Genomic DNA, 14,197 nt, shown 5'->3' on the forward strand with positions numbered 1-14,197 from the left:
ACTTCTAACTGCACATCTTCCTGCCTAATGTCACATCACTCAATTTCTCTACGAGAAATCTATCAATCGCAGGTTTGAATCAGTGACTGAGCTTCCACGGCCCTGCAGAGTACAGAGCAGCCAAGATTTGTCAAACTTTATTTGAGCCCCAAATGTCCTATCTCTTGAACAACACATACAAAAATGCTGGAGGAACTCAGCAGGCCAGGCAGCATCTATGGAGGGAAATAAACAGTCCATGTTTTGGGCCAACGCCCTTCTACGGGACTGGAAAGGAAGGGGGAAGAATCCAGAATAGGAAGGTGGGTGAAGGGGAAGGAGTACAAGATGGCAGGTGATAGGTGAGACCAGGTATGGGGGAAGGTGTGTGTGTGTGTGTGTGTGTGTGTGTGTGTGGGGGGGGGGGGGGAGTGGGGATGAAGTGAGGAGCTGGGAGGGAATAGATGGAAGAGGAAAAGGGCTGAAGAGGAAGGAATCTAATAAGAGAGAACTGTGGACCATGGAAGAAAGGGAAGCAGGAGCAGAACCAGAGGAAGGTGATGGTCAGGTCGTGAGGATGAGAGGGCCACCAAAATGAGGACAAAACAAAATAACATGCAGATCCAAGCAGTCATCTCCCCAGTTTACATGCCAGGAGTCCAAGGTAATAACGTGGGCATTTCCCTTACCTTTCACCTTGTTTCCCTCCGCTTTTTGGGTTGACGAACACCAGCAAAGGATGAGTATTTGGCACAGGAATAATCTGTCGGTGAGCAGAAGAAATGCAGCGGTCAGTTTCAAGAGCACAATACTTTCACTTACAGCCTTTATCACACAAAGGCTTTGGCTTCAGGTCCCTTTATAAATAACAACTTGCATTTACAGTATATATGTAATATGCGTAAGACTCTTGCACACCACTGTACTTGTCAATGTGGAGCAGACAGTGAGTTTGTAAATCTGGCGGGAGCAAGGGGTGGCACTGGTGCAGACATACCCAGCCCTGTGACACCAGGCAAGGTCATTTGATTCCAAACAATTGGTTTATTGATCATTACAGAATGTCTCTCTGGTGCTTCCCGCTCCCTCCCCTCTCCCTTCCCCTTTTCCCAATCATGACCATGGTGTTGTGTCCTAGCTGTCCAAGTGCTACACAAACCTGACCAGTACGGTACGGTGAGAAAGCTGTTGCCCATGTAACAGGCTCTCCCTCTCCATGTAGCTGATGAACCCAACGGAACGGCAGAGCCCGATACAGTTTGGCACCAGCAGCATCGCAGGAGTTGCCAGTCAGCGTTGAACTCAGCATAGGACCATCTTAAGGACCCCAGCTTGGGATTTTTCTTTGAGGTTTACTCCCTAAGCCTTTCCCATGAGTGGGTATAGCCACAAGGCAGCAGAAGTTTGAGATCAGAGTTTTGCCAACTGATGAGCCTTATCTGCCCAAAGTGACTGGTTTTAAGGTGCCAAAACCTGCCTTTGCCCCTTCTCCTGTCAGCAGAAATGGTTCTGCCAGGCCTAGTAGCTAAGCCATACGTGAAGGCCAGGAGCTGGAGATGGTTGCCAGAAGCTGTTTGAGACACACGCCACTGGAAGCATTTAATAGGTAGTGAGAGCTTATCCCCACTACCTCCCCTGGATATAATAACCTTAAAGAACCAATAGGCACATAAATTTATTTAAGAAAAATAGAGGGTTGTGTAGAAGGGAAGGGTTACATTGACCTTAGGTAATGTGTCAGCACAATATTGTGGGTTGAATGAAATTTGATTTTTTGTTTTGCAGCAGTATAGCACAACACATAAAATTACTACAGTACTGTCCAAAAGTCTTAGGCACCCTAGCTATATATATGGGCCTAAGACTTGTGCACAGTACTGTACATAGCACTTTGAACTATATATATATTTATATATATTACACACACACACACACGCTGTATATTGAGCACCACAATTTAATTACATTAACATTTACTTTGTTTTTTTTCTAATAGTATTATTTCCTGTAAAATTTGTGTATAATGTATGCTTACTTTGTTTTTCTTGTGAGTGCTGCTTATCTGTGATACTGCTGCAAGTTCTTCACTGCACCTCCGCACATGACAATATCCTCAACACTGACTCAACTTTGACTTTGAACATAGCAAAATATCCTAAGGTACTTTATAAAGACATAACCAGAAAAGAAATTTACACCGAGCCACATATTAGGGCAGGTAACCAGAAGCCTGGTCTAAGAAGGTTTTAAGGAGAATTCCATGATGGAATTGTGGATAGCGTAGGAGGTTGTCGTAGGTTATAATAGGAGATCGACGGGATGCAGGATCCAGAGCTCGACTGAGAAGTGGCAGATGCAGTTTCAACTGCAAAAGTGTGAAGTGATTCACTTTAGAAGGTCGCATTTGATAGCATCGTGGAGGAACAAAGGGATCTTGGGGTCCACATCCGTAGGTCCCTCAAATTTGCCACACAAGTGGACAGGGTGGTTCTGAAGGCGCCTGGTGTGTTGGCTTTCATTAGTCGGGAGGTTGAGATCAACAGCCGTGAGGTAATGTTGTAGCTCTATAAAACCTTAGTTAGATCACACTTGGAGCACTGTGTGCAGTTCTGGTGACCTCATTGTAGAAGTGATGTGGAAGCTTTAGAGAGGGTGCAGAGGAGATTTACTAGGATGCTGCCTGGATTAGAGAGCATGTCTTACGATGAAAAGTTGAGTGAGACAAGGTTTTTCTCTTTGGAGTGAAGGAGAATGAGAGGTGACTTGATAGAAGTGCTAAGAGGCACAGACCAAGTGGATAGCCAGAGACATTCCCAGGGTAGAAATGACTAATGAGGGGGCATAATTTTAAGTATAAATGGGATATCAGAGGTAAGTTTTTTTTCCACTCTGTGGTGGATGCATGGAATGCTTTGCTAGGAGTGATGGTAAAGGTAGCTACATTAGGGGCATTTAAGAAACTTTTTATAGGCACATGGATAAGAGAAAAATGGAGGGTTATGTAGGAGGGAAGAGTTAGATTGACTGTAGAGTAGGTTAAAAGATTGGCACAGCATCATGGGCCGAGGTGCCTGTGCTGTGCTGTGCTGTAGTGTTCTATGTTGTATGTTAAATTAGTGGATGGACAGGTGGAGAGGATCAGGTAGGAAACGCTGGAGCTTAGGGCAGCTTCGAGCTGCTAGTGATGGAGTGATCTCAACTCCAGATGTTCAATAGGCCTATATTGGAAGTGGGCAGTGCCCGGGGTCCTCCAGAGCTGGAGGAGTCCACAGAAAAAAGGGAGAGACAAGGCCGCAGGAGGACTTAAAGATAAGGAAGAGGGATCAACTCTTGCCTCCAACTGGGTATACAAACATAGAAAATAGGTGCAGGAGTAGGCCAGTCGGCCCTTCGAGCCTGCACCGTCATTCAGTATGATCATGGCTGATCATCCAACTCAGAACCCTGTACCTGCCTTCTCTCCATACCCCCTGATCCCTTTAGCCACAAGGGCCATATCTAACTCCCTCTTAAATATAGCCAATGAACTGGCCTCAACTGTTTCCTGTGGCAGAGAATTCCACAGATTCACCACTCTCTGTATGAAGAAGTTTTTCCTAATCTCGGTCCTAAAAGGCTTCCCCCTTATCCTCAAACTGTGACCCCTTGTTCTGGACTTCCCCAACATCGGGAACAATCTTCCTGCATCTAGTCTGTCCAATCCCTTTAGGATCTTATACGTTTCAATCAGATCCCCCCTCAATCTTCTAAATTCCAACGAGTACAAGCCCAGTTCATCCAGTTTTTCATCATATGAAAGTCCTGCCATCCCAGGAATCAATCTGGTGAACCTTCTTTGTACTCCCTCTATGGCAAGGATGTCTTTCCTCAGATTAGGGGACCAAAACTGCACACAATACTCCAGGTGTGGTCTCACCAAGGCCTTGTACAACTGCAGTAGTACCTCCCTGCTCCTGTACTCGAATCCTCTTGCTATAAATGCCAGCATACCATTCCCCTTTTTCACCGCCTGCTGTACCTGCATGCCCACTTTCTTTTTTTAAATTTTATTTTTATTTGGATAAGGAATTCACAAATATCATGTACTTTTTTCACACATGTAACCTTTTCCATTTTTTTATATGTATAAAACTACAATTATTTATACATTCTTAAGTACACATTGAGATGATATAAAAGCAAATTAGACACTTAAATAGATAATTATGTACTGTGGTAATTCTAATCTATTAGGCTAAGTAATGGTACTAGTCTGGACCATTTCCACTGGTCCAAAATGTTGTATATAAGCCTATGTATCAACCATTGTAGGTGTTTATATCCTAATTTGTTCATGCTTGCTCCTGCCCGCAGACATAATTATCCAATCCCTATGTACTTATTTACTTAATTTTTTCATTTTTTTATCCCTTTCCCAAATCTTTCCCTTTACTTGTGTTAATTCTCTATTTTCCAAAAGAAAACAAAAAAAACAAACATTTAGACTAGGGGTGCTTACGTTAGCAATATTACTGTGTTGATGAGAAGAGCAGTATAAATCATTAGGAGAGTCATCTAAAGTCTGCTCGCATTGGGGTTATATATTCAATCCATTTATTCCAGATCAGATAAAATTTTTCTTTTTGAATTCTCAGGGAGTAAGTCAACTTTTCCATTTTAAATATTTCCAAGATAATTTCGTGCCAATCTTCTAATGTAGGTGGTATTGGATTTAGCCACTTTCTAGTGATTGATTTCTTACTTGCCGCTAAGAGGGCCTGCAGCAACTTTATATCTTCCTTCTGTTCAAGAAACAATACATGCCCCAAATAGAGCGTCTCAAAGTTCAGAGGTATCTGGAACCTAAGTACCTTAACTAATGTTCTATGAATACCTTCCCAATATAGACTTAATTTAGGGCAATCCCAAAAAATATGAAAATGATTTGCCTCCTTGGAGCCGCACCTTCTCCAACACGTCACATTTGTATCTTTATATTTTTCCTGATATGGGGTCTTGAAGTATCTTATAATGTTTTTCCAACAATGTTCTCTCCAAGTCAAAGAATTAGTCGAGGACCATTGAAAGCTGCAGATTTTCCCCCAAGCCTCCTCTGAAAGTACCAACCCCACTTCTTTCTCCCACTTCTCTTTAATATACAGTGTATTTACATTTTTAGCATGGGAAAGTGCATTATATAATCGAGAAACTGATTTACTAGGTATTGAACTGCAAGCCGAATTCAGAATCTTGAAAAATTCTAATTCTACTGTTGATAGGTCTGTATATCTACAACTCTGGTTAACATAGTTTCGTACTTGAAGGTATCTAAAAAAGTCATTATGTTCCAGGCCATGTTTGTCCTGCAGGATTTGGAAACTTTGTAATACTCTTTTATCTATAAATGAGAGGTAGGTTGTAAGACCTTTCTTTATCCATAGCTCAAATCTTTTATCTCCTCTGTTGGGAAGGAATTCGGTATCATATGCACACCATCTAAAGAGTTTTAACATGTTATTAATTCCACATGAATTAACCACCTTCTGCCATACTTTTAATGTAAGATTTATCCAACTGTTTTTAAATTTTTCCAACTGGGCCATCAATCCTTTGTCAGCTATTGAGGCCTGTAGAGGAAAACTGTCAACTAATCCAAATTCTACTTCCTTCCATCTAGCCTTATATTCCCTATTACACCAATATAACAGAGGGATTATCTGTGAGGCATAAAAATAATTTCTCAGGCAAGGAAGAACCATACCTCCTCCTTCCTTCCCTAACTGTAAGGTGTTATATTGAATTCTAGGTTTCTTTCCTTGCCAAATGAAGCCGGAAATCCATTTGTCCCATTCCCTGAATTGATTATCATCCACCTCCACCAGTAAAGTACGGAAAAGATACAATAACCGAGGAAGAATATTCATTTTTATAGTATTTATCCTTGAATTTAAACTTAAAAAGGGGATAAGATTCCATCTATGCATATCTGCTTTTATCTCTGAGATTAATGGCCCATAATATACCTGTGACAGTGTTGAAAGATCCTTGGGCAGGGTTATTCCTAAATATTTTAATGATTTAGCTTCCCACTTAAGATCATATGTATCCTGCAATTTTTTGGATGGTGTATAATTTAGGGACATAACCTGTGTTTTCTTTACATTTGTTTTATAACCTGGTATTTTCCCAAAGTCATCCAACAGTGTAAACAATCCTATAAATGATTTTTCTGGTTCACTCAGATAGACCAAAACATCATCTGCAAATAACGCCACTTTCTGTTCAATCCCTGCCACCTTGATACCTTTTACGATTTCGCTCTGTCTTATTAGTTGGGCAAGCGGTTCAATATATAGCGCAAAAAGGAGAGGAGAAATTGGGCATCCCTGTCTAGTGCCTCTCTCTAAGATGAAGGAGTCAGAGAGATCCCCATTTATCTTAATTCGGGCTGTAGGGCTGTCATATAGAGTCTGAATTACTCTAATAAACTTTTCTTGAAAGCCGAATCTTCCTGACACTCTGCATAGGAATGCCCAACTAACCGAATCAAAAGCTTTCTCAGAGTCCAATCCTACTACCATTGTCTCTGTCTCGTTCTTATTAACCTGTTCTAATATGTGCAGAGTTCTCCTTATGTTGTGCTGTGTTTGTCTTTGTTGAATAAATCCAGTCTGGTCTAAGTGGATTAGGCCAGGTAAAAGCTTTTCCAATCTGCGCGCTAATATAGATGTAAATAGTTTGTAATCTAAATTAAGAACACTAATTGGCTGATAATTGCCACATTCTAGTTTATCTTTACCCTCTTTAGGAATAACTGAAATAATTGCTTCTCTCCAGGAAGGTGGAGTTTCTCCTCTCTGCAAGATCCAATTAAAGGTGTTAAGTAGTAATGGGGCTAACTGTGTCTTCAGGGACTTGTACCACTCTGAGGTAAACCCATCAGAACCCGGGGACTTTCCAGCCTTTAACCTAGAGATGGCCACGTTCAGTTCTTTGACAGTTACTGGTTCTAATAAACTTTCATTTTGTAAATCTGTAAGTTTAGGTAGATCTAAAAAATTCAATACACTGTCTATATAGGGCTCATTGGGGGCCCGGGGTTGGGAGTACAGCTCTCGATAATATGTTTCAAAACTCTCTTGAATTTTCCCTATTGTACTCTCCACAAGCTTTGTCTTTGGATTCTTTATTTTATGAATTGTATTGTCTGCTTGTTGTTTTCGTAATTTATATGCTAATAATCTAGCTGATTTACCTCCTACTTCATAATTCTTTTGTCTCAAGTAAAGAAAATTTCTTTGAGTTTCCAACGTATAAATATCGTCAATTTCACTTTGCAATTTCCTAATTTCCTTTTTTCGATTTGAATTTCTTTTGTTGCTATCTACAACTTAAAGTTGTTTTAATTTTCCTTGAAGGTCTGCTAATTTTTGTGCATTGATTTTTTTCATGTGAGTGGTAATGGAAATAATTTTCCCTCTCAGTGCAGCTTTCAATGTATCCCATAAGATCACTGGTGATGTTTCTCCCCTGTCATTAAGGTCTAGATATTCTTTGATTTCTCCCCTTAATCTCTCCATTACTTTCGGGTTATTGAGTATATGTGAGTTTAGCCTCCATAGTGTTTTCCTCATTTTCCTTTCTAGGATTAGAGACATAGAGACTGGGCTATGATCCGACAGATCAATTGTTGCAATATTACAGTCTTTTATCCTGAGTCTATCTGTATTAAAGATAAATAAATAGTCTATCCTTGAATAGGCTGAATGAGAGAAAGAGTAATATGTATAATCTTTACTAGTAGGGTGTAATTCCCTCCAGACATCTATAATTCCCAACTCCTCCATCAATGAATTCACTTTCCGAGTCAGAGGTTTATTCTGAGTAACTATTCTTGAAGAATCTAATATAGGATTTAATCTAATATTAAAATCCCCTCCACAAATTACTACCCCTTGAGAACTGACCATTAGGTCAAAAATGTGTCTATAAAATGACCATTCACAACCTGGAGGAGCATAAACATTCAGCAATGTTATTTCTGTACCTTCTATTCTTCCTGTGATTTTTACGAACCGTCCTTCTTTGTCTTTAGTCTCTGAAATATGTTCATAATTAAGAGTACTTGATATTAAAGTAGCTACCCCTCTTTTGTGACTCAATTTATATGATGAATAAAATACATGCTTAAAGCCCATTCTTTTTAATTTTCCATGTTCAGATTGGCTCATATGTGTTTCCTGGAGGAAACCTATTTGTGCCCTCTCTTTTTTCAATTTAGACATAATCTTATTTCTTTTAATTGGATTCAAAACTCCATTAACATTATAGGAAATTATTTTTACCAATTCAGTTTGCATTTTTCTCTAGTAGAAAAAAAAACACTCTCCTTTTCTAACCAAACAGTAAGCAATCCCTTCTCAACAGTAAACCAAGACATATAACCACACCCTAGACATCTTTGAACGTGTAACATTTGAAAATTTTTCCCGACTTCCCACAGTGAGGCCTGAGCACCGACCCGCCTCAGTTCAGAGGGATAACCTCTATCTTCACCCTGTGTTAGAGGGCCCTCAGCAGTTTGAATAATCATAGAGAATTTTCTCCTATTTATGTCTCGACCAAATTGCTATCATTCAAGTTATTCCGCCTAGTTTATTTTCAGTTACCAGTTTTCATTTTACCTTTAAGTCCGATTTACTCTTTTCAGTCATTTCTCTTAATTAATCTGTGTTCTCTGTACATTCGCATCTGAATATTTGCAGCTCTTCCTTGTAGTTTGACACTCTGGTTCGTGTGGAGCATCCTTGCCCCACTAACTGCCACGACTTCTGCCGAATCCTCTCCAGTAGTGACTCCGGTTGGGTGATAACTTTAATAGGTAGTCCCCGGTCCGCCAGGTCTGACGTTGCCTCCTCCACTGTAGCGTAAGTTTTTGTCCCTTCGTCGTAAAAGACTCTCAGCCAAGCTGGATACACGGTCTGGAATCTGATGTTGTTTTCCTTCAGGACTCTCCGTGTTTCCGTATATTCCTTCCGTCTGGCAAGAATCCCCGGTGCGTAGTCGTGGTCTAAAATGATTTTACAGTTGTTCCACATGAAACCTTTCTTTTGCCATGCCCTTTTAAGCACCTCTTCCTTCATTCTGTAACTGAGAAATTTGACCAGAATCGATCTGGGCTGGGCGCCTGCTGGAGGCTGTGGTGCCAACGCGCAGTAAGCCCTTTCTATCTGTAGGTCTTTTGCGGCCGGTATATCAAGGTTCTAAGTAGCTTCTCCACGAAGGGAACCATCAATCCGGGTTTACCTTTGGTTCCTTCGGGAACTCCGTAAATCCTCACATTTTCCCTTCTCGAGCGGCCTTCTTGATCTATTAGTTTCCACTGGAGCTGGTCTTGTAGCTTCAGCATTTCTGCTATCACCTCCTCTGCGTTTTGTAGCTTCTCTTCAATTCCAACAATCCTCGCTTCGGCTTCATCTATCCGCGAGTTAGTTTTTACTATTTCTCCTTTAAAATCTTCCAGCTGTTTGCTGTTATCTTGTCGGAACTCGCGAATCTCTCCGAGAATCAATGACAGAGTCACCGATTCCCCCTCATTATCTCCATCCTGGCTTGCCGTGGGGGAGCTAGGCCCGTCGCCTTGCTGCGTCTCTTTATGTTTATCAGCCTTCGGAGCGGACTTTTTAATCTTGTTCTTAGACATCATCCTTGCCCCTTTTATTAATATAGTTAAGCAATATTAAGTATTTGTCTAAATTCGATTTTGGGGCAGTTTACCTTCTTTTTTGTCGAGAGACCTTTTCCTTACGCCGCCATTCCCTTGATGACCCGGCATGCCCACTTTCAATGACTGGTGTATAATGACGCCCAGGTCTCGTTGCACCTCCCCTTTTCCTAATCGGCCACCATTCAGATAATAATCTGTTTTTCTGTTTTTGCCACCAAAGTGGATAACTTCACATTTATCCACATTAAATTGCATCTGCTATGAATTTGCCCACTCACCTAACCTATCCAAGTCACCCTGCATCCTCTTAGCATCCTCCTCGCAGCTAACACTGCCACCCAGCTTCGTGTCATCCGCAAACTTGGAGATGCTGCATTTAATTCCCTCATCCAAGTCATTAATATATATTGTAAACAACTGGGGTCCCAGCACTGAGCCTTGCGGTACCCCACTAGTCACTGCCTGTCATTCTGAAAAGGTCCCGTTTATTCCCACTCTTTGCTTCCCGTCTGCCAACCAATTCTCCATCCACATCAATACCTTACCCCCAATACCGTGTGCTTTAAATTTGCACACTAATCTCCTGTGCAGGACCTTGTCAAAAGCCTTTTGAAAATCCAAATATACCACATCCACTGGTTCTCCCCTATCCACTCTACTAGTTATATCCTCAAAAAATTCTATGAGATTCGTCAGACATGATTTTCCTTTCACAAATCCATGCTGACTTTGTCCGATGATTTCACCGCTTTCCAAATGTGCTGTTATCACATCTTTGATAACTGACTCTAGCAGTTTCCCCACCACCGACGTTAGGCTAACCGGTCTATAATTCCCTGGTTCCTCTCTCCCTCCTTTTTTAAAAAGTGGGGTTACATTAGCCACCCTCCAATCCTCAGGAACTAGTCCAGAATCTAAAGAGTTTTGAAAAATTATCACTAATGCATCCACTATTTCTTGGGCTACTTCCGTAAGCACTCTGGGATGCAGACCATCTGGCCCTGGGGATTTATCCGCCTTTAATCCCTTCAATTTACCTAACACCACTTCCCTACTAACACGTATTTCGCTCAGTTCCTCCATCTCACTGGACCCTCTGTCCCCTACTATTTCCGGAAGATTATTTATGTCCTCCTTAGTGAAGACAGAACCAAAGTAATTATTCAATTGGTCTGCCATGTCATTGCTCCCCATATGTTCCAAAGGCTGCAAAATAATTGGAGATCGAGTCTGCTCCGCCATTCAATCATGGCTGATCCTTTTTTTAATCTCCTCCTCTACCCCGGTTCCCAGCCTTCTCCCCATACCCTTTGATGCCGTGTCCAATCAAGAACCTATCAATCTCTGCCTTAAATACACCCAATGACCTGGCCTTCACAGCTGCACGTGGCAACAAATTCCACAAATTCACCACCCTTTGGCTAAAGAAATTTCTCCAGAAGGGGAGTACCACTCTGGGGTATGCTCCATAAGTATCAATGTATTAAGGCAAACACGAGGAAATCTGCAGATGCTGGAATTTCAAGCAACACACATAAAAGTTGCTGGTGAACACAGCAGGCCAGGCAGCATCTCTAGGAAGAGGTACAGTCGACGTTTCAGGCCGAGACCCTACGTCAGGACTAACTGAAGGAAGAATTAGTAAGAGATTTGAAAGTGGGAGGGGGAGGGGGAGATCCAAAATGATAGGAGAAGACAGGAGGGGGAGGGATGGAGCCAAGAGCTGGACAGGTGATTGGCAAAAGGGATATGAGAGGATCATGGGACAGGAGGTCCAGGGAGAAGGAAAAGGGGGAGGGGGGAAAAGCGCAGAAGATGGGCAAGGGGTATAGTCAGAGGGACAGAGGGAGAAAAAGGAGAGAGAGAGAAATAATGTGTGTATATAAATAAATAACGGATGGAGTACGAGGGGGAGGTGGGGCATTAGCGGAAGTTAGAGAAGTCAATGTTCATGCCATCAGGTTGGAGGCTACCCAGACAGAATATAAGGTGTTGTTCCTCCAACCTGAGTGTGGCTTCATCTTTACAGTAGAGGAGGGATGGATAGACATGTCAGAATGGGAATGGGACGTGGAATTAAAATGTGTGGCCACTGGGTTAAGGCTTTGGTCATCTACATTGAGGTCTCTTTCCTATCAATCTGGAGACAACACTTAAGGCCACTCTGTCACTAGTAGGTACTTCTAAATTGTGTAGTGTAGCTGGTGAGGGTATGGCATTCCCTTGCTAAGGTTTGTATCTAAATACCATCAGCCTGCCTTACACTCCACTGATCTTACTTAGGCCATCATGCACAGGCACCTCATGTGAGATGCACCCATGCAGCAGCCCAACAGGGGAGGGTGTTTCTGTTAGAACACTATGTGAAGGAGAGAGCAGTTGTGTGAGCTGTTGTGATATACTACATGGTTGGAAGGGCAAAGGGGTGTAAAATTGAGCAGCTCTCTGAGTGGTGGAGCTGGTAGAGCCCCTGCCTTACATCTCTAGAGACCCTGGTTCGATCCTGAACCCTGGTGTAGTCTGTGTGGAGTTTGCACCTTCTCCCTGTGACTGCGTGGGATCTCCTCCACACCCTGCCCCCCCACCCTCACCACCACCACACTGGTGCTCCTGTTTCCACACATATCCTAATGACGTGTTGGTCAGTGGGTTGACTGGTCGTTGCAAGCTGTCCATGGTGCGCAAGTGAGTGGGAGAACTGATGCGAATGTGGGAAAAATATGAAAAATAGTAAGGGAATGGGACGGTTCTGTGAGCTGGAATACCCTCAATGGGCTGTAAGGCCTCCTTGCAGAGTGACTGGAATACCAAGGGAAGGTCTTGGTGCAATTCTTTGGCATGATGCCACCTCTCCTCTCTGAATATCTACAGTACCTGGAGAACCTTTCCGTCCACTGTAGTGATGGGATGCTCTCCGTCAATCGATGAGCTGTCCTCTTCTTTTTTCTTCAGGCTGTTCTGCCTGTCCTTTATATTAGAAAAGAAAAAAAAAGAAATCTGATGTAAGACAAGAGTTCATTATGTCCAAGAAGCTTATTTTCCTAGATCAAAATACGTCCTTGTGGTTCTTTAAACAACACCCAAATTCAATGGAGTAGTCTGCTCCCTCTATATGAGAATGGTGCCTATTTTCCACTGGGCCCTCTCTGGATTTTATGTTCACTGGTGATGGAATCTGCCAATGATCCCAAAGAAAACTGGCTGGCCATTTCTATCACATGCATTTTGGTGTCAACTGCTACCATGGCTCTGTCCACACGTTTCCCTGGTGTCTAGCAACGGTGATATGAACGTGCTGGCTAAACAGCCAATAGAGTCATGGAGAGCTACAGAAATGCGCCCTTTGGGCCATCTTGCCTGTGCTGACTTGGTAAGAACTCTCTGAGTAGGAAACCAGGAACGAAAAGACACAAATCACAACCAAATTTTTAAGCATTCGACAGAGCACATGGGGTCATAGTCATAAGAGCAACTACAGCACAGAAACAGGCACTTCAGTCATCTAGTCCATGCTGAACTATTATTCTGAATAGTCCTATTGACATGCACCTGGACCATAGCCATTCATACCCTTCCCATCCATGTACTTATCCAAGCTTCTCCGAAGCGTTGAAATAGAACTTGCATCCAACCGCTGGCAGCTCGTTCCACACTCTCTCACCACCATCTAAGTGAAGAAGCTTCCCTGCGTGTTACACTTAAACAGTTCACCTTTCACCCTTAACCCATGTCCTCTGGTTGCAGTCTCACCCAACCTCAGTGGAAAATGCCTGCTTGCATTTGCCCTATCAATACCCCTCATAATTTTATATACCTCTATCAAATCTCCCCTTATTCTCCTTGTCAATGAGGTAGATTTTATAAAGAGTCTTAAAGCAGGAGAGGGGAATAAAGAGAAGGGATTTCTGGAACTTAAGTCGAAAACACTGACATCAATGGTGAGGCAATGGGAGTCTAAAAGCTGCAAATAGACAATAAAGCATGGAGCAGAATTAGGCCACTCGTCCCATTGAACCTGCTCCGCCATTCCATCATGGCTGATTTATTATCCCTCTCAACCCCATTCCCCTGTTTTCTCCCCATAACCCATGTGTCCTGACTAACCAAGAAAGTACCGACCTCCACTTTAAATATTCTCATCAACTTGGCCTCCGCAGCCATCTGTGGCAATGAATTCCACAGACTCACCACCCTCTGGCTAAAGAAATTTTTCCTCATCTCTGTTCTAAATGATTGTCCCTCTAGTCTGAGGCTGTGCCCTCTGGTCCTAGACACACCCACTATAGGAAACATTCTCTCTTGGACTTTCAATATTCGATAGTTTTCAGTAAGATCACCCCCCTCCCTCCATTCTTCTAAACTCCAGCAAGGACAGGCCCAGAGCCATCAAACACTCCTCATACATTTTTGATTCCTGCAATCATTCTCATGAACCTCCTCTGGATTCTCTCCAATGCCAGTACATCTTTTTTTATATAAGGGGCCCAAAACTGCTTACACTACTCTATGCAT

The 14,197-nt window shown here is 42.4% G+C and overlaps 1 protein-coding gene across 6 annotated transcripts in view; it reads right to left on the bottom strand.

Moving 5' to 3' along the window:
- LOC140191922 (diacylglycerol kinase beta-like) overlaps positions 1-14,197 on the bottom strand; it is a 159,008-nt gene that overhangs the window by 31,262 nt on the left and 113,549 nt on the right. For all 6 annotated transcript variants that reach the window (XM_072249796.1, XM_072249795.1, XM_072249791.1 and 3 more), the window contains 2 exons: positions 12,560-12,652; positions 669-742 (listed from right to left, as the gene is read on the bottom strand). In XM_072249796.1, coding sequence (XP_072105897.1) covers positions 669-742; positions 12,560-12,652 — 167 coding nt within the window. The remainder of the gene's footprint in view (positions 1-668; positions 743-12,559; positions 12,653-14,197) is intronic.

The sequence above is a fragment of the Mobula birostris genome, chromosome X, assembly GCF_030028105.1.
Source record: "Mobula birostris isolate sMobBir1 chromosome X, sMobBir1.hap1, whole genome shotgun sequence".
Lineage (NCBI taxonomy): Eukaryota > Metazoa > Chordata > Chondrichthyes > Myliobatiformes > Myliobatidae > Mobula > Mobula birostris.